Source organism: Etheostoma cragini, chromosome 2 (assembly GCF_013103735.1).
Source record: "Etheostoma cragini isolate CJK2018 chromosome 2, CSU_Ecrag_1.0, whole genome shotgun sequence".
Taxonomy (NCBI): Eukaryota; Metazoa; Chordata; class Actinopteri; order Perciformes; family Percidae; genus Etheostoma; species Etheostoma cragini.
The window spans coordinates 9,299,876-9,323,769 of record NC_048408.1 but is presented as its reverse complement, the minus strand read 5'-3'; the positions used below and the strand labels follow the sequence as shown (position 1 = coordinate 9,323,769).

Here is a 23,894-nt window from a genome sequence, read left to right as displayed (position 1 = left end):
TTTTAATTCATGAGACAGTCTGCAGCCTCAAGCTGTAACCACAGATCATAGCCTAACCACGGAAATGTTGGCACTACTTAATCGAAGTCTGTGTGCATGTCTTTTTAGTGTCTGTGTGTGTGTGTGTGTGTGTGTCCATCTGTGTCACGTGTATGTGCTTGCGCACGTGGAAAACCCCTTCCCGGTATTGCCTGAATGGGCACGCTGTAGTGTCACGGCCATATTCCCAGCTGTTGTGTGACTATGGCAAACACTACAGGGGTACGAGAAGACAAGAGAAAGACGGTAGCTCCAGTTACATCCAAGAACCCTCAACAACTGCAGTCAGTCACTGTGAAGTATCATTTTGACACAAAAGGGTCTATAGTGCTGTTTGGTGAATCAGTTGTCATGGGTTTAGTGTAGTAATCACAGGAAGCTGGACATCCCCTGTTTTAAAAGGAAGTAGGCAGTTGCCGTGCACAGACAAGACATAGTCAAAAAACTGTGTTCTGTGTGCGAGTGAACACGTACTCCATTTGCTGCATTGTTGTTGTATTTTTGATCAGATAATAGCTCATTTAAAGCACAAATATGAGTTTTTAAAGAAGACTCATACATAACTCACACATTCTTATCATCTTGCATAGGAAAAGTTAAATTGTTGTGCAATACAGTTAGGAGTCTTGCTCAACAAATAGATTATGTTAGCTAATTTTGGCAAACTGTAGCTAACCGTGCGACCATCTGTAGCACTATTATTTACTTGTGTAATTTATGGGGATAACAGTAAATGTGGTTTCTAGTTGCATAATCTTGCATAAAATATTTCTATATTTGCTTTATTTGTGTTCTTACCAAGACTGCGATGAGAAGCTTAAGCTAACGCGAGCACTTGGTTAGCTTAGTTTAGCACATTGACAAGATAACCTGGCTCTGATTGTTATATGGTAAACAAGACTTTGCTGAGAAATAGTCTGCAAAATATTTGTTCAGCTTAAACACGCAAGATAAAACATTAATTAGTTAGCTTTAGAGGTGCCGATAAGAAGATTTTGTAACATTTGATAGAGCCAGGCTAGCTATCTAGCTAGCTAGCTTAACTGCTAGTGGTAGCTTCATATTTACTGTACAAACATGAGTGGTATTAATCTTATCTAACTTTCTGTCAGGAAGTGACTAATGTATTTCCCAAAATGTAGAACTGTAAAGTATATAATTTTAATGTTAATATCAAAAGTATGGATTTATTGAGAAACTAATCTATCTTGGTGGTCCATCTCAACGTTTTCCACCAAAACCAGATTCAACCAGATTGAAAAAAGCAGATTTCTGAATTATTTTTTTGAGTGTTTTTATGCTTAAACTAAAGTGTTGAAGGACATCTCAAATCAAAATGAAGATATTTGATTTGACAGCTGGCACATCACCCAACTGCCAAAGCACTCAAATGACACCAGGCAGCGTCACATGCGAACTTACTCATCAGCTAACTGGGGAAGATATTTGTGGCTGAATTAGTTACCAACACATTTATTTCATTTACACACCAACTAAGCTCCAATTCATGTGCCCACAGAACAATTTGCTCCAATTTTGGCTTTAAAGGGCAACTTCAGTATCTCGTACTAAGCCAACCACACGCAGACTGGTAAAAAATACACACAGGCCCCAAAAAGGCCATGAGGTGTCTGCTGGGGATTCTCCCCCACGCCCCATACACCCACGCATTTTAAAACAGGGTCTATAAGTGACTGAACTTCAATGCAGAAAAACACGCTACCCACCAATCTGAGTGTGGAAAAAACTAGGTCACAAGTCACCACCTGAGTGTCTGGAAACTTTTCTAAGAAACAAAGAGTCAGGTGACAGCTGTAGATCAGTTCCTGTTGGAAACTAGTTTCAAAGCATCAGGATGTACTGAGGTAGCTGTTGTATACTTTTAACAAAGAGGGAAAACTTCTTGACACTGACACTTATCCAGACAAATGCAGAATGGATAGATACGGCCTTTAATCTTAATGTGTATCCTAAAAGAACGGGAATTTCCCGCCATCACAAGGGAATTCCCAAAAAAGCAGAAATGTTTATTTGGAAATGGAGTGCTGTCGACTTGAGCAGATTATTTTTGATTTAACGTATGTTGTTTGAGGTAGTTCATATTATTGCTGACTGTTTATTAAAAGATTTGGTTAGAAAGTCCATTTTTGGACATCAAAAACAGCATTGTGGTAAATTTGAGCCAATAACAAAGGGAGTGTGGGGGGGGGGGGGGATTCCCTCTTTGGAAGTATTTTGTGATCCTGAAGCGCTCCAGGCAGCTGAAAATGAATAGATCAGCATTCTGATTACAAGCTACAAGGCTGCTGTGATCTCTTCTAATAACCCTATTGGCACTTGCCCCTGTTATTGTCAGCTCTGAGTGCACCATTGTTTTTCTTCAACCAAGACCTAATTTACAGCAAAGGTCAAAACAATGGAACATTTTGAAAGAAGAAATGTTGGAAACTTCTTTTCAAGTGACCTTCTATAAACTTCTACATCTATTCTTTAATGATGGGAAATGGCTGGCTTAAGTGGCTCTTATCTCTGCATATAATCAGAAAAGGCAAATCTGTGCCAATTTTCATGTTTTAAATAGATCACGGCCCACGTTTGTCTCTCAGACATTTTGCTCGGTGTTTTTGGCTTGTCTACGTTAGTGTAGTTTTGTGGGGCATTTGCTCAAATGTGGTAGATCCCATCTTACATCACTGGTGACTGAGAGCGAGCACATTTTACAGCCAGACAGTCATTCATAGCTGAAATTAATTCTGAGTCAGCTCTGCTTTGGTGGCTCTCACAAACCCAGACCTTTTGTCTTGCCCTTGCATGAGGTACATTTACCACAGTTCAATAAATCATCAAATTGTACTGTAGGAGTGGGCATTTTTCATTGTGAAATCCTTTGGTTTTCACTCTTTAAAAAGTGAGTTAACCGCCTCTGTGAGGAACATAACTAACTCACTTCCTCTACTCATGATCTTTTTGGCTTTGACTATAAGAAATCAACACAATACTTTTACAGCAGAAGAGTTGAGCATTAAAAAAATGAAGAGCTGCTTATAACCATTATAGTTTTAAAGAATTAAATATATGAATATCCTCCATCCTCAAGTGTTTGGCATCTCTTTACCTTTAAATAGTTGTGCAAATAGAGAAATAAGGTTAGGCTATAGCAACAAAAATGAACTACAACTTGAAACTCAAGACAAGTTTTAAGTTTTCCCAAGCTTAAAAAAGACAGATCCACATTTCAATAGAGCATATGTTGGCACGAGATGGCAAAAAGGGAAAATCTGCAGTTATGAAAAGTTGACAAATGTCATTATGCCTCTATTTAATTCAAATAAAAACTAACCCTAATGCCAAGCAAAAGCTTTAACGGCTACTAATGTCCTGTCAGTGCTGTTAACTCATTTCATGCTCACTTTACCCTGAGGGAATGTACTTCATTTCAAAACTGCCTCATATCAATTTTCCCTCGAGTTTCATGTGCATATATGACATGGGGCTACATATGTAAATACCTGAAGTAGCCCATTGGCTTTTCTTGTTCAATTATTGAAACTGAACCCTGGGATCTGCATGACTCAGTGGCCTTCTACATTGATTATGACTGTCAATTAGTGGATTTCCCAAAAGGAACACGTATTTATTTGAGGGCGTGACTCACCCTGCAACCTTGTGTAGCCGCAGACATGCAGAGCAGCAACAATGGGTAAAATTCCTGCTTTGTCGCGAGCAGTGCACGCTCTTCACCAGGCCCATATGGGCATGATCACTTTAACGTGAAGGGGATTTTCTCACTTGTTTAAATAACTCCAAATCCAGCATAAATTCAACATTGTGGGGGGTAGGCGTTTGCTGTCTTGCCTGAGTTACGCTAACTTTGGTACATTTCTCATGTTCATTTGTTAAATATGAAGTCAGTTCGTTTAGCTTAGCATGAACACGGGGAGAACCCGTCAACTTTCTCTGTCCAACGAATCTGCCCACCAGCACCTCTAAATCGCACTTTTCAAAACGCTACATCTTGTTTGTTTAATAAGTACAAAAAAGAAGTGTTAAAACCTTAATATGTTGTTCTACACGGGGTGATGTCCCAGACTGTTTCTCGGCTCAAAAACGGTTGCCAGGCAACCAGCAGAGACTCTAGAGTTCTGTAAAGATGTTTTTATTTAGTTTTTTTTAAAGAGATGTAATGTGTTAATTAGTGTGGGTTAGAAATCCCTTGGACAGAGCCAGGCTAACAGTTTTCCCGTTTCATCTTTGTCTGTTGGCTTATATTTAAAATGAAAATCCGCCAGAAAATGAATGTGCTCATTTCCCAAAATGTTGAACTATTTCTTTAGATGTATGTGTAGTTTAGGTGTCCATGTCCTTTATTGGAAATTTGCATGTAGAAAATAAGATTTGACACAAGACGCATAATCCTGCCGTACTACTGTATTCCATCTTTCAAAAAAGAAAGACAAGATTTAATATTACTTAACAATATGTTAAAAGTAGCCAGTTTGGCTTCAGTGTTAATACAATATACACTCTATAACAGATTGATAGTGTGAGTATTGTTCTTTTTCAATTTCATTCTGAAAGGATTCTGATACAAGCTGGCTACAGGTCAAAAATAAAGAAAACAAAAACTGTAACTGGTACACTTTTACTTAACAGTTTGTTAAAACCAAAAAAGAACATTGTCAAGTATTAAGCTTTTCACCTCTCTGTGAAATAGGGTAGAGGGGGGTAGAGGGGGGTGGTGGGGGGGGTGGGGGGCATAGAGTGGAGACCAGCTGACTAAGCCCATTCCCTTGTCAATCATGTTGATGAGATGCCGTGCTAGGAACGGGAAACAATGGGATACTAAGCCACAACATCTCAAATACAGCTTTTTAATTCATTACATTTCTCTTTTTTGAAGTTTCCATTGTCTTTTGTTTTTTTGGAAGGAAACTATCCAGACATAGTAAGCATCTTTTGACTACAGGTAAGCCAAAAAGAAAATAATTTCAGTCCATGGCTTTTTCAGTCAAGAGAAACGCTCCAACTCAGACTAAGAGCACACAAGCACGCAAGGAAAATTAATCAGATGTAAAGTAGCATTTTGTGATTCTTTTTTGTGTAATTTCATTTAATTTTTGTTTCAGTTCTGCCGGTGGATCAGTCCAGATGAGTCTGTGTTGGAACCACACAGCGACGAGAACAAAGCAAGGCAGCGTGGGTGTGATTCGGGCACAGCAGGAGAGAAGTTACGGGAGGACAACAGCTGGCTGGAGGTATAGGAATGGGGACGGGGGGACGGGGGGGACGTGTGGGTTGGTATAGCTGTTAAGGTATTGATTGTGTCCTGACAGTCACTCACTAACAGCCTCAATGTGCAGCAAACGTAGCTTTCTTCAAACTAAAGTTTGACCAGTTGATGGAAAGTCGTTGGCGGGTCTGCCGAGCCGAATCCAAGCAAAACCTGGAAAAAAAACAAAGAAGAAAAGATAAACCCTCTGAGGAGCTATACTCTCAATTTGAAATGTTAAAAAGGTACCATGATGGGTTTTCATGTAAGATTTGTTGAATGCATTTCCTTCCCAATTAAAGCTTCATTGCATAACTTTTTGATATTAATTAACATCTGTTACATTCCAGCCATTGCCAAATGAGTTTCTAAAGAGCTTATTAGGACTATCAGCTGCACACAGTCTGTGTTTCTCAGGAAGACTATGTTCAGAAGATTGCGTTGGAGAAACTCGAGTAAAGAGAATCATCTCTTCTGAAGAGTCTGTTTAAATCCTCCTGTCCTCCGTGGCTACTAGCAACTGCGTGGCGGAGGGGTCGGGGTGGTGCGCGATCACGTAAGGCTTTTATCATGTGGACGCACCGACAATCTTGGTATTACTAAAAATGTCCTTATTAGGGAGACAGAAACTACGCACTATAGCTTTAAAAGATTGTTGTTTTTTAGAAAAAAAAGGCAATTTTGAGGATTTTAAAACCTACGTTGTTTACATCGACGTTTGCATGCTAGCAGTCGAGTCTTGCATTGCCTTTGCTGACCCATTCTGTCAATCAGCAGTCAACAGCGGAAACTCTGCTTACGCGTTTACTGTATAAAGACTGTACGCCATAGCGCAACTAGTAGTCCAGAACTCCACAGGGTATCTTTTTTAAGGTTGACACCAAGAGAAAAACTTTCAGAAATATCTCATCAGTATTTGGCAGTCAGTTAATTTCGATAAACCTACCTTTTGAAATATTCCACTTCCCTCTCCGTTTCATCCATTTCAGTGCTATCCAGGTCAATGTCTTTGGGCAGGAATACATCATCTAAAACAAAATAACACAAATGCATGTTAATTGCCATTTTAAAATGTTTTATTAATGTTGTAGGTGTATTATGAAAATAGTCTTTTGGAGGAACTTAAAAGGGCGTATTGACCTAATGTGCATCTTTAATGCTACCACTGGTGTGCACCAAAGTTAAAAATTCTACATATAGTAGCTTTAATAAAAGCGGGAAAACGTATCATTGCACATCTAAATGTAGACTGGTTTATTGGTGGAATTCAGGCAGAAAAACTCTAGCGCACAGTGAGACGGTTGTTCCGCTGTTTTTCGGCCAAGAAACCTGCCTACATTCAGGTGTTAGGAGAAACTTCCTTTAATTATTAAAAAACAGCAGGTTTAAACATTTTTGGAACTTTACCTAAAAAGATGTGGAAAGGGTTTTGAAAGGATTCGGATTCGATATGCAGATTTTATAGCAGATTGTTGAGGATGTTATCTATCCCCTACTTGAGCCATTAGAGCACGAGCAGAGTGTGAAATTGCAACACTAATATTTGTGACATGAAGTAAAGCTACTACTAGGTTTTTTAACATTAATATGAGTTCCCTCAGCCTGCCTATGGTCCCCTAGTGGCTAGAGATGGTGATAGGTGTAAACCGAGCCCTGGGTATCCTGCTCTGGCTTTGAGAAAAATGGGCCGATCTGGAATCTTGCTCCTTATGAGGTTACAAAGGGCAAGGCTACCGCCCCTTTCTCTACTTTGTCCTAAAAATCAACTAGTGAATCACAATACCAACCTATTGATGTGTTCATCTTGTCCCCCTTCTTTTTCTTGTTCTTCTTGGTCTTGCCTTTGGGCTGTGGGGATTCTGCACTGGGAGGTTTGCCATTCTGCTCAGACTGCGACGCTGGAGGGGGAGACGGGGAAGGATTGGTCACAGGTGGACTCCTCCTGTCTTCCTTTATTTGGGTCAGTGGATGTTGAAGATGCTGCTGCTGCCTTTTCCCACTGGCGCTTCTGATATTGCACCGGTCCTCCCTCCTTGGTTCAGTGGTTGGGATAGGAGCCAGGGCCTCAGCAGGCCTGATTGGCGTTGCTTTGGTGTCTGTTGTAGTGGTGGGGGGGGTGCCATTAGCTAGCTTTGCTGCCACGTCTGAGGTCTTGTGTAGCTCGGGAGCTTTCTTTACAGCAGCCTCAAAAGTGGCCACTTTAGCAGGCTGCTTGGCCTTAACTTTACTGTTGATCTCAAGCTGAGATGCAGGAGTGCCATTGTGGAGAATGGCATGACAGTTGGGGATGTGGGTCTCAGTAGAAAAACCCCTCTCACTTGTGTGTTTTGGACTGTGCTGTTTGCTGGGCCGAACCTGGGGTACTGGGTCAAATCTAGGTTCCTTCTGGTCAGGGAGGCGGATGAGGGTTTGAAGCAGTGACTGTGACTTTCCATTCTGTAAGTTATCTAGGACGTTCTGAGCTGTCTGTTTGAGGGGCTGTGGGTTGTTTTGTGGGGGAGCGGTGTTTTCCTTTGCTTTCTCTTTCTTTTTCTTCTTAGCAGCACGATGGTGCTGCATCTCATGCAGCCGGAGCAGTTCCTTTTGAAGTGCTGCCTCTTCCTCTTCCTGCCGCTGTCGCCTTTGCTGCTCTTCTAACATCTGCAGCTCCTCCCTTTCACGGGCCTCTGCCTCCAGACGGGCCTTCTCCTCCATCTGAAGCACACAGACATAAATACTTTAAGCATTATAACAACCGTGACCCAAAAAAATCCTATTTGTTAAGTATTACGTACTAACAGAGTTATTACTGTAGCGGTTTAGACTGGATGGACAAGCACTGAAGGTTATTGTGACTATTTAAAAAAAAGACTTCTGAGTTGATGGGGAGGAACAGTTACCTTCTTTTGTTTATGCCTGGCCCGTTTGGCTGCCTTAGAACTGGAGGCAGGTTTATTGTCTGCACTATTGATAAACTGCAATAGGTCCTCTACCCGCCTGTGGTCCTCTACCCCTCCATCTCGTTCTATCACTGGTTGCTGCTCCTCACGTTTTGGCTGCTCTTCCTTACGTTTTGTCAGACGCAAGCGCAGCTTCTCTCGCATCTCTGCATAGTTTCGACTGGTAGGAGCAGCTGGGGGCTGGAAATGAAACAGAATGATTATTAAGGACACTATAAATAAATGCTTACTTTAAGCTATTAAACTATCACTGGATTGTAAAGGCCAGATTTCCATTTTTTTTGTTTTACAGGGACCAAAACTTGTCATTTAAAATTAATTTATTACATCCAAAACTGTTACGTAAACAAACTGAATTGAAATTCAAGATGCCTCATGCTAATTCAAATGCTAATTAAATTGGCATCCCCCCCAAATCATGTTTATTTGTGGCGAACATGCCAATGTTTGTGAGTAATAAATGTATGTCTTACCCCTCCATGCCCAAAGAACTCGCAGTAGCAGCAGTCACAGTACTTTCCTTCTTTCTGGTTTGTGGATGTGGAAGTGGAGGAGCTATGCTCGGAGCAGCTGTCTTCGTCCTGACTCTCCTCCCCGTCGTATGGCTGGTGCTCGTACGCCCCATTCGCCTCACAGCGGTGTCCTTCACAGTCAGGATCACTGAAAACAATTACACTTAAAATTAGTCTCAACAGCCTGTTTTCTTTTCATCAGACAACAAAATCCCCTTTTTCAACATCAGTCTGTCATTGATATAATGGGTGTCCATCTTATTGAGCCTGTAGGATACTGTGGTGGCTTTACCTGCAGACACTGGGTGGGGCACTGACGGGACCATCTGCCGAGGAGGCTGGAGGCTCGGTCGGCGGGAGGCACAAACCTTGGTGGCCCTCCATGAAGTCTGGTGCTGGAGCGGCCATCTTTGGAAAGGGCTGGGATCCCATTGTTGGAAGGTGTGTGGTGGGTGCTGGGGGCAGTGTGGGGCCCGAGAGTGGAGGGAGGGAGGTCAGTCCTGTAGGGCAGTTCCTAGGGGGGGCTGGAGCGGGTTGCCTATGGTCCTCTTTACCTAGATTGTGAAATACATCATCTAGTGGAGACAAAAGGTATATGGGTTGAGAGCATTGTTTTGTTCTTTGTCACAAAACATGCAGTTATTCACAAAGCTTTCATACAATGGAACAAAGAATACAGAATTATGACTTTCACTCATTCTTTTTAATAAAAACAATCGACTGACTTAAAGTCGAACTGAAATTACATTTTTGCCTAAAATCTGTATATATATATCCTTGTTTGTTTGTTTTTACTTATTTGGTCTAAAAACTGTAACTCGCCAATAGAAGACATTTGCAGTGATGCTGCGCTCTACGTTAGTGTTACAATGCATTAGAGATCAGTGCTAACAGCAGCAAACTGGTAAACGAGTTAGTTTAGCTTGCCAGGAACAAATACTTGCAAAAACAGTTTGATCCTCTTTTGAAAAAGCGAACAATATCTAAAATAGCTGCAGTATGATTATAGTTAGTTCCCTTACACAAAAAGAGAGGAGAAAATACATTTCAGTTTGATTTTAAAGCAGGACCATGACTGCCTACACATTGTATTGCTTGGTATTGTCTGTCTCTATTTTGATTGCAAAGTTAAAAGGCAAAACATTTTACTTGGTGGGTTTTAACAATGGATTGACTGCAATAACTACGTGGCCCATAATTTAATCATCGTCAGTGCAGACCAAACCATTGCTCCTACCACCTATATTACCTAAAGAGTTGGGTCTTTTAGATGCTAGGTGGATGGGTGGGTTATTACTTGACTGGACAGTGGTGGCAGTGCAGGACACAGAAGACGTAGAGGCAGAGGTGGCCATCACTACTCGGTTAGTCTCCATGAAGGCATCCTGGAAATTGTATAAACACTTCTTCTTGGCGCCACTCTTCTTCTGTTGTTTGGCCTCTGAAGAGGAGCATGATGATGACGATGATGATGATGAAGACGATGACAAAGATGAGGAAGCGGAGCAGGAGGGGGGTAGAGGGGTGGGCAGTGAGGGGTGGTCCCCTTGGGGGCCGATAGACGATGTTGGGGGGAGGGGCAAGTCAGCAAGGGGTGGTCCAAGCATGTCGCCTGTTGATAAATAATGCAAGAGAAGTCATGACTTTAACAATGTGTTTGACTTGCTGCAATATTTGTTTTGCTTATTATTTTATTATGATTTTTATTAATTGACTATTTCTGCTGTGCCAGAGAGGCTCACCTGGTAGGGACTCGGGCAACAGCACAGATGGATTCCAGCTCTTCATCACAGCAGCATCCCACAGGTTCTCAAACTTGAGTGAGAGACACTGCAGTGAGCTGTTCCAGTCACCTGCTCCACCTGCACCGCCAAAGCAGTTCTGGTAAACGTGCTCTGGTAACGACGGACTGAAGGCCGGCTGCTTGGCCGCTGAGTGGTTTGATGTAGGGTTTGGGGGCAGGGGCTTAAGGAGAAAAGAAAAAAATTAAGTTACAAGACAAATCACATTACTAATTTAGTCTTACAAGGAACTGATTTGTGCAATATAGTTTTGGATTTCTTTTCACTTCTCCTAGATTTGGTTCAGTCTGACCCCTTGTGGCAGACAATTAAAATGACAGTGAAACTAGAATACAATTAAACTCAGTATTGTTCTTGGAAACTTTAAAAATCCCCAGTGATAAGGAAATGAATAAATTTTCCCTTCAAGGGACTCTCACATCTGTAAATCTATACACCAAAAAAAAAAAAAAAAAAATGCTGGACTCATTAATTATCCTCACCTTGTTGTGTGTGAGAGGAGGACTGGGGGGGTAGAGTGTAGGGTGCAGTAAGGGCCGGGAGAAGTTGTGTAGGGGCAGGTGTCCGTGGATGTGGGGGTAGAGGTGGAGGGCAGGGTGGGCAGGGGGTGTCTTGCAGTCTGTGAAGAACTGGTGTCCAACAGTGGGAGGAGGTGCAGCGTGGAGCCGACTAGGGGGCAGACACGTGGCGGGGCCCAGGGTGGAGGAACTGGGGTCTTGGTTGCACACGTGGCACTCACAGGCATGCTGGACCTGTTCTACCTGAGAGTGGTAATACAAATTCAAATTATGTTGTCTGCTTTTATTCCATGGGTCCCTTTGCCCTGTCCTTTAATCATTAATATGATTATTATTTCCTTGTGTGTATGCTGACACGATTAGTTAATTGACAATTTATCCACATCAATATTGTCAATCAAATAACTTTTTTTAAGCAAAAAGTCATCTGGTTCCAGCTACTTTAATGTTTGCATTTGTTGCTTTTCTGTGGTTTTATCTGCTATTTTATTGACAAAGTATTAATCAATCATGTAAAATCCTCATTAGTTGCAGCCCTACATTATTTAAAGTGTTACAACACCTGTTGGTGGATGTAAGAAGGTGGGGGACTGTTGGTCTTTCCTGAGGAAAGCTCCTCCTGCTGCCCTCCGGGCTCGCCACCAATGTCACCATCAACTTCCTCCTCGTCACCCTCTGATGAACTGCTGCTGCTGGTCATACGAGTAGACTGATAAAGAAATGTGTTGGACAAAAAAGACTAAATTAGCAAATAGGTTAGGAACAGTTCACAAAACATTTCCCAAACTACTGGTAGCCCACTCATATTGAACATCAGTTTCATCATCCAGAAACTCGCCAGGGAAATTCACAACTAATCTTGGGCATTTTTTTAAAGTAATATACATCAGTACAGAACTCACCCGTGCCTTTAGTTCTATGTTTTCACATTCTCCATTGATGTCATCATGGAGGCCGTTCACAGCTGCGGTCACAACACTGTTCTCCTCATAACCACTCATTGGGTAGATGTTCCCGAACTTACTGGACAACGGAGGCCCTTCGTCATCATCACTAATACTAAAAGAAGAGAAAAATGAGTATTCATGTTAGTGGGGGGTGGTATTGTTTATAGAAGGAGGTGTGCAGTTGTGATCTGATACACCCAATACTAAGGTAAGTGCCTAAATGATTTGTTACCAAGCATTAACAACCATTTGATAGGACAATGACTGACTTACAAAGTGTTGGTGTCCCCTTCAGGCAGAATGAGCCTTGGATGCTGCTGAATAGTGATGGGAGAACTGGAGTTGGAGCCAGATGCTGAACTGCCGGAGGAGAGGCTGGGAGGGTGCACCTCTGCCAGGTAGTCGCAGGGAGGTTCCCCTTGCAAGGGCAGTTTGATGTGGAGGTCCTCAGAGATGGGAGAGTCCATGATGCCACACGTCAGGATGTGGGATAGACTACAGTCGTCACATGTGCACCTGTTGGTAACGGTGGGCGATATGATCCAATTTTAAATTGCAATATTTATCACATCATTATTTTAAAAGTAAGTATGTAAAGTTTATTTGTATAGCACCTTTCACCGATAAAAATACACAAGAAAATGTAATTCCAAACAGAAAACGTAAACAACCATTAAAAACCCCTCTACTAAATAAAGCCTGCTTGAATAGCAGAGTCATCAATTGCTTTTTAAAAGATTCTATAGAATTCACACCATAGAAAGGAAGGCAAGTCATTTCAAAGCCAAGGAGCTACTGCTTGGAATGATCAAACCCCCCCCCCCCCCCTAGTTTTAAAATGAGTGTGGGGAACCACTAACAGCTTCTGACCTAATGACCTCAGTCCGGGTGGGAGTATGCAGCTGTATCAAGTCAGAGATGTAGGGAGGAACTTGACTGTGCAATATGTTCAAGTTTTCAAAATGACATGGTAAAAAGCAAGGTGTTAAAACTCACGTCCATTCAGTAAAGTCAAAGGTTTTTTTTATAGTAACGTATGTTACTATACAATTATATGGAGAGAAAATAATGACTGCCAAACTTCACATATTGGGGATAAAGGGGGCAGAGTTAAAAGTTGAGTTCATAGTGGGCTTACGTTCAATAACCATTTCAAGAAGAATAACAGGGGCCTCAGAGTAAAACACAAATGCCAAAATTAAAGTTTTCTCACACTTTAGCTCACTGATTAAGTGAGAAATGGCCATAATATTTACGGTGGGATCAATTACTTGATAACACAAAGTTAGGAAATGAATTCTTTCAGAAAATGGAAAACAACTGACATGAGAAGATGATGACAAACAAATAAGACTATATTTACTTTTATTTGTCAGTAAAGGAAGTTTCAAGAATGTTTTGAATTCACTACATTGAAAGTGACATCTCAGGGCAGAAAATGAAATCCTAGTGAATCCTGAAAACTCACCTCCTTCGATAATTGCAATTAGGGCAGTCTGGAATACTTAGACGAGATGATAGCATTCTCATAGTGTCTGTAAAGTTGTTTTCTCCAGGGGGGGACTTCTTACTGTTAGGCAACTATAAAGAGAACAACATGTAAATAAATAAAAAAATGCCCTGCTCGGAAGCGCAGTATTACACACTTAAATCTGCCATGAAGGCTCCATATTTTTGTTATTTACCTGTTCTTCTATTAATCTTCTCTGCTTAAAGAACTCCCAGTCCTCCTTTAGCATTTGCTGCTTAGTCTTCAATGTCTGGAAATTGGCAGATAATGACAAGAACATAAACTTCCATAAGTGGAATAAATGTATATAAAAAGGGAAGATAAGGAACAAAAAAAATTCTTACGTTTTTGCTAATCAAGGACTTGTGTGGCTCTGTTCTTTGGTTGGTGAGACTCTGACCGTCCACCTTAAAAAGCAGCTGAAAAAAAGAGTCACATCATTACAGCTTTAAAAACAGCATTATAATCAAGTACCACCTTTTTGTATTTTTTTATTCTGTTAGTTCCGTTATCAAATGTGTTTGTTTTGTCTTGGATGTGTATACCTGTTCATCTACATAGTCATCAATCCTCTTCTCACACTCCTGCCATTCAGTAGCCACCGTAGCCATTTCCTGCTGCAGCTGATGGTAGCTCTCAAACAAGGTCCTGTACATATCTTCATTGTATGAATCATGGGAGGATGTGCCATGTCTAAAAAATATGTAAAATAAGTTTAAATTGATAAAGACACTTGTTTTATTGTCTAAGACAAGAGATTAGTAGATTTTTTTTATTCACTAAGATCAACAGTTATTTTAAAACACTGAGTGTGGAACATTAGTCTAATTTGGGTCATGAGTAATCGATTAAGTGATAATGATGGATGAGTCATCTATCTTTCTTTAAACTAGTAAAACTATATCTTACTTCAGCTGTGCAACCAGTGCAGGTAAACTGCTGTGCAAGATCGATTCAGAGAACACCAGATTCTCAAAAAGGTGCTTGTTGTGCAGCTCCCACGTCACATGGAATTTCTGGAGGTGCTCATTTTCCTGAGGAAAAAAGGGGTTAGAATCATGGTGGGGCGTCAGGATTATGTCATATCTCACAAGCGCGATAAACCATGTTCACAAATTATATCATTTCACACCAGCAGATATTACTCTTTGAACACCAAATCAACAATCATGAGCTGTAAGGGCAGCAGTGAGCTTTTAACAACACATTGGAAGAGGGAAAGAATGGCATTTGTGCGTATTAAACTCAGCAGCACTCCAACAGAGCAGCCACTTTGCTTTGGGTGAGCTGGAGTATATACACACTCTTGCAGGCAAACTGTCCTCTAGAAGTTAATCTCTAATTGCCTGATTGAAATTGACTTTTGACACTTTTGAGTGGAAACCAAGGGAGGCAAAGGCCCTTCTGTGATCGGTCACTTAGTCCCACTTTACTGGCTCTCTCTTTTAACTCAGACGTAGATTCAGCTCTGATACTACATCCGATGCCGGCTGAAATCTTTCCCCCCATTCATTCTCTATTTAGACATAATGGCGAGGCGGTTTATCGTTGCAATAGTCCCGCCATGAACAGGCTGTTTGAAAGGGACTATGGATAAAGGAAATACAATAAAACAGGCTATAAAAATGTCTTTGATGTCACTTGCAGGACAGCAAACAGAATCTCTGTGGCTCTGGCTCACAAAGAGTAAACTGACCAGGGTGAGCAGGAAGCTGCTAATGGTGCGTGCAGCTTGACAGAGGGCGTTGTACTCCTCCAGCAGCAGGGAGATGAACTGGTAGGCCTGAGGAGGACCCAGGGCTGCAGCCACGGTCCCCGTTGGTCCTGTAGTCTTGGGTCCTGCAGATAGATGCTTCAGTAGCCGCACCTTCATTTCCAAGACATATTCACGCGCCTGCTGCTCCAACCGTTGATACAGCTGGTAGGGGTCCTTCTTACAGAGTCTACAGGAAGAAAATGAAGTGATTCATCTTAAAAAGCAAGAAAGAAAGCTGAACCCAATGTCACTGTTGACCAGATGCTAGCCTCACATTGCCAGACATTACTCCACAGTGCAGCGGAGTAGCTGCTGGCTATGTAGACAGTCTTAAGCCCTGTTCTCGCGGAGCTCTGAAAGCCGGCTGACAGTCACCTTTTATTGGCTAAATGCTACTTCAACAACCGCTCACAGAGTACTCTACACAGTATAATTAATGCAAGCACATGGATGGTGAATTACTGAAAATGCCCATCACTACTAGTAGCTGTAGGAAGCTAATGCTTAGTCACCTGTTCAGGAGTAAGGAGAGATTAGACTCTAGGAGATTAGAGATCAACCCGTGTAAAAACACCGCCTACTGACCAATCAATACTCGATTGATAACAGCATCCCCGTTCTTAAAAGATCAGCTGGACCTTGGTGCGCGGAGAGAGAGAGGTGCGCTCATAAAAGTGAATTTCGTACAGGCTATTTGTGTTTTACCATGAAAAAAGTATTGTAATGGGAATTTTGCCCTTAACTTAATAAATATAAAAAATGTAGGCCGAGTTAGATTTCGGGATTTAATATAGGTCGGCTTCTTGAGCCGTGTGTTCTCAATGCGGACATTTTAATTATGTTTTTATATTTTTTATTAGCTCTCAGATTGCTTAACACTTCCAAGGTAGCAACTGAAATAATAGGTTATGTATAATAGCGTCTGCTTATTTGGCAGCTTTCCTTTCTGGCTTAGGAAGCAGTGACTATTGCGTTTTGCCTGTAAAACCATGTAACCAGGTACCAGGTAACTGAAAGAAATTCAGGCCTCTAGTGTCAAATTGGGCAGTTGACAACAACACACAGGCCAAAACAGACTTTCCTTCCAGGAACCGAAATTTCTAAGGAGAAAATACTGGATTTAGCATTGTTGTCAGAGAAGATAGTATTTCAACTTAGCATGTTTCCTTAATATCTAATGACACATTGGTCATTTCTTTGATGTAAAACAGTAAATATATTGCATATTGGACTTTTAATCTCCCTTTTGTCTACAGTTTAAATTGTTCCCTCTGTGAGTCATGGGACAGCCAAAGGTCCTGTTTTCACAGGAAATGCATCATAATAAGGAAGTAAAGATGTAATTTTAATGGGGCTTTAAACCAGCCCGCTTACAGTAGAGATTGCACTAGTTTCAACTTGTTGACATCATTCCTTTTCAAAGCTGTCATGCTTGGTTGTTTTATTCGAGGCTCCTTCCCTGCATCCACAGTTTAATAGAGACCCCTAGTGGACAAACACCTTTAAAGAGAGAAATAAAAGTTGAAGAGCAGTTTTACCTGTCGACCAGCTCCTTCATGCCCTCCTTGTCTCTCTCTAGGGGCTGGTCATGGTCATCTGCTAACGGTGTTCCTGTCTGACGGTAGATGCAGCGCACCAGGTAGCGAACCTCCGACCAGTGGTTCTGTAGCTGATGTGACTCCCTCTCTGATTCAGCAGAGATCTCCCTGTTATTCAGGACATGATTTCATTAAGATCACATCAACTTTAAAAACATAAAGATTAATTAACACATTGAAATTAAATAAACTTAGAATAGTCATCACTCTGAACTGACCGTCTCTCATTGCAGGCTTCACAGCTGCACACTGTATCAGCAGGCATTGGTGCGGTGAGGTCCGGGGCAGGGAGCATGGGTAGTGTAGGCACAGCAGTGGTCAGTCTGTCCCCTGTGGCTGCCTCCTGGCCCAGGTTTCCGTTACCCACAGGCATGTGCAAAAGGAAGTCCTGGCTCTGTGGGAAATATAACACACAGACACTAAGATAAAGAATTTTTTTATTTCTACTTTGCTCAAGATGCAAGAGAGCAAAGAAACTTAGCAATAAATGTGTTTTTTGAATCACAAATTTGTCTTACGACGCTTATTATGTTTTGATGTTTGAAGTTCATAACATGCTGCAACGACGCAGGGTAACAACAACAGTCAGCATAAAATCAAGCACATGATGGCAATCTGGATCCACTCTACTAATATACTACTATTTAGGAGTATTTGACTTTATTAGTCCAAGAACTAGAAAGAATAATATATTTATAAAGCTGGAACTGTGGGTTGCAAAGGTCTGTACATTATCACCAATAACTTTCTCCTTGTTCACTGTGGCAGCTACAAGGCCGAGAAAGAAGACGTGCTATGAGCCGACCACAGAAGGAGTCCAGGTTCAGTAGCTGGGATCAGCCAATCCATGGAGCAAGTGTTAAGGCCAATTTAAGATCCTCTAATACGGACAGGATGCCAACCAATCCACACAAAGGGAATGGTATGGGGTAAGTGTTTCTTACACTTGAATCACATGTTGGGAGTTTTGAAGTTAGCAGTTAGTCACTAAGATGGGAACCTCCCTGGTTTCTGAATACATCATTGCCAAGCTATAGGAGCTATATTTAATTGTTACATTTTTGTCCAGGCAAACTTTCCTTATCCACTTCACAGAAAAAGCTTTCCAGTGGTTTGGCTCGGTTTACTACAGGGCCATGACATTGTGAGGATGCAGTGGAACAATACATTTGAGGAAACCAAACCCAAGCCAAACAGCCGTGTCCAAGGCACCCACAACAAGGAAAACCAATCCCCCGAACATACCTGACAACCCTTGATATAAAACCTGATCAATAGCATAACAACAATGTAACAGATAGAACCGCCGCCTGTAAGGCAGTAATGTGTCTTTAGAGCACATGTTAAGTAAAGAAATATTGCACATAACACAAGATAATGTTGCATTTAGAATTCTGCTACAATATGCAATAGCCTATTGTTGCTTTAGTTTACTAATAAAATGGTTATGCGTAATGATGAATGATTCAGGAATTTCCCATAATTCAGTAACATTTTATAAATAATGTGCAAACAGTGAAATTAGCAAGAATTGACCTCCTGAGTCAAGACAATAGTTACACATTACTTTGACAAGAGTTTACTTGAAGCTAAAGTCGCACAACCAAAATGTGGCTTTACTAGTGGCAGCGGAAATACACAGTAATTACAATTAGCTTTTCTTCAAAAATGAATGGTGGAATATGACTATTACTTAGTGTATACAGCAAATAGCTTGGTCTGACCCTTATGTAGCACTAAATCAAACCACAGATGAAAACAAACAATTTTCAATAAGAAAAATGGGAGCCCCCTTCCTTCATAAATTCAGTGTGTTGTAAAGAGTTGTTAATAGCCAAGAGCCTTATTAATTACATTGAATAATCACACCCTTATTAGCACAACTGAGAAGAAGAAAGGTGACAACCAAAAAAGCTATGTTGAATCACTTCATGTTTACACTTCAACATTGTGTAGGAAGCACATACTGAATGTAGTTTATGGTCTCATTTATATTATTATACTGTGCACTTATATTGTAGAAGGTGGGCGCTTTCATCGTGGTTTCAGTGGAAATGATAACATTTGTTTGCTTCACCTGTTCACCATGTTTTTTTTGGGCTTTGACAGAAAGGGGGTAAGCCTGGGAGCAAACACTTTCTGTTGACAGCCGCGCTAACGCACTTATTTCGACTCAAAGTAACTTTAAATGCGGTAACTGCAGTACTAGTTGTACTTTACGTGTGGAGGAATACATCACTGCAATGCAATCTTGAGCGCGTAACAGTGCGTTTACGCATCCCTGTGTTTAGTCCCTCGCTGCAGCACTTCGTTGAATTGCTTACAGCCCCAACAATTGGTGTTGTGCTTACCAACTCGCAGGCTGAGCTCATACTGCAGCCAGGTCGTCTAACATAAAGAAGCTCTGTAAATGAAGAGTCGCTAGTCTTAGACATCATGGAATTTATATAACATAGCCCTGAGAGTGTTTTTACAGTCATGCTCTGTTGTGTTAATCAAATCAAACATCTGCAAAGTATAAAGAAGATCGGAAAGTTAGAAATACGAATATTGGAAACAAATGAACTAATATTGAATATAATATTGCAAGTAGTGGATCCACTGCATTGTCATTTTGTTTTAAGAACGTCATTCAATTTGCATGTTTGACCCACATTCTGTTATTTAGCTATAGCTCAAAGTAAAGCCAAGTGAAAAATTTTAACGATAGTATGTCCTTTATAACATTTTCTAACTACAACAGATGTTGCTTCTGGATGCTCCAACCTTTTTGAACTTTTCTGTCAGAGAAATGGATGTGAACACAAGAGCTACACCATCCACTGAAAGACTGACTGCTGCTGTGCGAGTTAAACTGCAGATTATCTGACATTAGTGCTAAGACAGATAATGTTTGGCAACTGTGGAATCATTCAAAGAAACAGAAGAATCATAGTTCTTTCAGCCACAAACTTTTGAGCGTCATGTTTTAACTTCAACACCTTCCCGGCAGTTCTAAAACTCTCCACACCCAGGTGACTTACCCCCAACGACTGCTCCAGAGCAGTGTGTCGGTCCTCCTTCTCCACTGTGCGCCTGCAGTCAGAGCACACCCACAGAGGCAGCTGAAGGGCACTGGGTGTCTTGTTGGGCTGTGCCGTACCATTTTGGCCCAAGATCCCTGCCTCTGAAGGCACAGCACTGTCCTTGCGCTCACACCGGCATAAGAGGCAGCGATCGCCCGCGGTGTAGGGAGCCCGCTGGTTTAAGCCAAACGTGAATGGGGTCTGTAGTGAGCATGTTAGTAGAAGGAAGTAGAAAGAGAAAAATATATCATACCCTTTATGGCCACTTTAGCAATAAACATTTTTAAAATGTTATATTTTGTTTTAATAAAGAAAAAAAAGCCTTTTTGTTATCAGATATTATTTTGAACATTTGTTATAGACAGTCAAACGAAAACCTGTCTCTAACAATTAAGTTTGAGATGAAAACAATTGGCTCCAATATTGAGCAGCCTACTATACTGTCTATCGGCTATATACCAAAGCAGGTCACACTCTCTTCCTTTGTAAGCCATTGAATTCACCAGCTGTCTAAACCTCCCCCTCTGCACTCTGTTAAAACACTGGAACCTTTTCTTAATGTGCAGCCTTGTCAGTGACTGAACCACAGAGTGGTACAAACACATAATTAGCAGCCAGAAGTTTCAATTAATGACATCCACATTGGCATTTTGTCAGAGAACAGCAACCTTTTTAAAAAGCCAAAAGCCATTTTGTATCCATTTCAACAACGTTGTAAAGGTGTACTAGTAGTTCCCATGAGATTCTGAATCTGAGGGTGCTGGGGTTTACTTAATTTGATTCACTTCTCCGTCTGTAGTATTTTCTGACTACACTGAAAAAGGAGAGCAAAGAAAGCCATCATTTCCCCCCGGCTGTTTGCCTGTTTATTTTGGTATACTGAAAAAGTCAGTCAAAAATAAGCAATATCTAACCATGTTCCTCACATTTCTACTTTAAAATTTTGTTTAAAAAAATCAATTTTGAAAAGGAATTAACTTGAGACTTTTTCCTGCTGACCTATTTACAGTCCTTTGTTGTTATCATAACATAAGTAGTATTTACAACATAAAAACAACCGGGTGTGGTAAAAAAAAAACACAAGGTAGCGCAGGTCAATAGCCACTTAAACATATTTCGGACAAGCGTTGGGTGAATTATTTGATTGACTGTGTGTGCTAAAACATTTCTTGTTCTGAACAATACACACAGCCAATTGATTACTTACTTTTGGTGCATGTAAACAGGACAACATATTTGAACATGTTCAGTATTGCCCATGTTAATACTTTTGTAAGAACTGTCAATCAGACTGATTCAATTTGGAAAGAACATTTTGACAAGATCTACAAAGATTTTCTTTGGATATGGGCACAGTTATATTTTATGTATTATATGAAGAAAGACATATTCAAATAACACTCATTTGGAATATAACGTTGTCATCATTAATTGTCCTGATGTTTGTATCCAGTTTAGCTGGTTTTCTATGTTTATACATACTAATTGTACTGCACAAGAGCTTTGCAGCAGGACAATATAAAGTGTGGATAAGGCCAAATTTTTGTTGACAGTCACTTTAAATATGGCTAAATGCTAACAGAAAGCTGCATTTGAGTTATCAGCACTAGAACACTGTTAAAAAGAAAGTTCTGCAATGATTTTTTTTTTTACATTTTCTGGGTAAAGGCAATAAAATAAAACCAAAATTAAGCCATCTTGTTGTGTGCTTTATCGTCTGGCATCAAGATTTAAATTGTGTTTGGCAAACGGAACAAGGCTTTGGAAGAAAATCTCAGTGGCCTCAAATGAACTTCTGAAACACCTGGTGTAAATTTACCTGAAGGACCCCGGAGAAGTCAGCATTCACTGGTCCTTCCGTAAACTGTGGTGTAACACTGTTGTTTACTTTGACCTGAGGGACACAAACAGCTCAGTGTTTACATAGAACTGACCACTTACACGCCGGGAGCGTATAATATATGTCTATAAGAGTGAATTGCTTGTCGCCGAGACCAATAACTTTGTTTAGGAACTATGGCTGATTGGCTTGGTGTGTAGGTCAATTACAACAACACATTTCGAATCCCTAAATGGCAAAGTAAAAATCTGTATTTGCTGAGTTTCCAAGCCATGTGTTAGGTGCACACGCAAGCCAGAAAATTGTCAGGCCATACAGTCGGACATGCCCAGGATAGGCAGGCAGACTACCATATTAACATAAATGTGTCCATAACTGATTTACACATTACACATTTAGCCCACTTGCAACCAGTGGTATATAGTTTATGTTATGTTTGCTCTTTCTGCAATTTGCTTAAAACTGTTTGACTGATTAACATTTATAACCCATAATTTGGCTAAAAAAAAAATACAATAATAGTGGATGGGCAACTGTGTTATTTGACAAACTTCAGTATATCAATAGAAGTAAAAAAACAAACAACTGACTACAATTAATCCAATGTGTAAACATATCATGCAGCACTTCTGAGTTTTCTTTTTTTTTTATGATGAATGGAGTAGGTAATTATCATGATGTGCAAGATTTATCTCAATGGAGAAATCACAACATCCACAGGAGGAGGTTATTTACTTGTTATGAGGCTAGCCAGCTAGCTGTCCTTGCATGTTTCATTAGAATACACACATTTGCTAAATGAAAGCCTATATTTACCTTTAAATTACAAATGTGCAGTTATTGTATTGTATAGTGTGATATTTGCTAACCAACTAACTTGTGAAAAGACATGAGTAGAACTATTAAGAACGGTTCAGTTCAAACAAAAACTAGCTAACATCGTATGGTATCAATGTGAGTTATTGTGTTAGTGGCAATGTTTGCGCTAATGGTGAACAACTAAGCTACCATTGATAACTTAAGATAGTTAGTAGCTTTAGCTTATCAGGCAAATATAACCAAGTCAAACTCTTCAGAAGCAAGAAAAGTAGAAGGTCGCTTTCTAAAAACACATCAGGGCCCGACGAGGCTAAAGTTACTCTTCACTGTTAGCATTAGCTAGCATGAAGGTTTATCTGTGTAACAACAGCCTATGGTCTTGTTAAACCTAATGATGCTCCCGAAAACATATTTGTTTGACTACTGTAATCTTCACCTACCTGGACTGTATTACCGTTAGCTTAAAGTAATGCTCCGTGGTGTCTCAGTTGCTGAGCTAACGACGGTAGTCATAGCGTTTGGACAGGGCACTATTAGCCTTGCTAATGTTTACGGCTGTTTATTACCATATAACGAGACCAGTTTAACTACACAGCTATAACGTTACAACTTGCTGGCTGGCACGGTAGTCCACAAACAAAGCACAGCAACCAGCATTAATGGCAATTAAGCCAGTTAATTTCTAGCTACGCATAGGTTAAGTAAGTTAGCTAAGCTAGCTGTCCTACTCGCATCACTATCGGGCCCAAATCAGATGTGTGTCGTTGATAACGCTGCTAGCTAGTCGCCCCGTTTTGACATCCACCGGTTAACGTTGCGTGACACTCTTACCTCTCCGTTTATGCCCGCAATGGACCCAATATTCCCGTTGCCTGTGCTGCCAGGTGTTAAAAAGCTGACGACGGAAGCAGGTGTTGATGTTCCCGCACAGCCCAGGGCCGAGGCAACCCCGGCCTTGCCACCGCTGGTGTTGCAGACAGCACTGCAACTACTGCCACCGCCCCGCTTGTTCTTCCTGCGTTTAGCCCCTCGTTTAGCATCGGTTGGACTCATTTTTCCACAAACGAAGTGGGACAACTTGCCGTCCAGACTTGGCAGGGTCTCAAGTGGAATGCCCGGCGCAATCACTAGGGTATAAATCCGGGATAGCGATTTAGAGACTCCCAAAAATACAGACACCCAATTCCATCAAAGTGCAAGCCGACTTCATAGATTCCAATATGGCCTCTAGCTGGACTGCCTCAACCAAGCTTCGATCAGCTTGCGTTGCAACGCAACTG

At 41.0% G+C, this 23,894-nt stretch overlaps 1 protein-coding gene across 4 annotated transcripts; it reads right to left on the bottom strand.

The window, feature by feature from the left end:
- Positions 1-4,452: 4,452 nt before the first annotated feature.
- Positions 4,453-23,874, bottom strand: fam193a (family with sequence similarity 193 member A). 4 transcript variants are annotated; one of them, XM_034888441.1, is made up of 23 exons: positions 23,446-23,874; positions 21,775-21,849; positions 19,914-20,156; positions 17,109-17,284; positions 16,831-16,998; positions 15,233-15,479; positions 14,446-14,570; positions 14,082-14,229; positions 13,881-13,955; positions 13,712-13,786; positions 13,495-13,607; positions 12,300-12,542; positions 11,982-12,138; positions 11,642-11,788; positions 11,044-11,322; positions 10,502-10,724; positions 10,009-10,371; positions 9,052-9,334; positions 8,721-8,907; positions 8,188-8,427; positions 7,096-8,002; positions 6,255-6,336; positions 4,453-5,482 (listed from the first exon to the last, which is right to left on the bottom strand). In XM_034888441.1, the coding sequence occupies exons 1-23, from the start codon at positions 23,665-23,667 to the stop codon at positions 5,389-5,391; spliced, it is 4,872 nt and encodes a 1,623-aa protein (XP_034744332.1). In that variant the 5' UTR covers positions 23,668-23,874; the 3' UTR covers positions 4,453-5,388. The 4 variants fall into 4 exon arrangements, with proteins under 4 accessions (XP_034744332.1, XP_034744346.1, XP_034744338.1 ...); XM_034888455.1 differs by having other exon boundaries at positions 10,057-10,371; XM_034888447.1 differs by having other exon boundaries at positions 13,881-13,943.
- Positions 23,875-23,894: the final 20 nt, after the last annotated feature.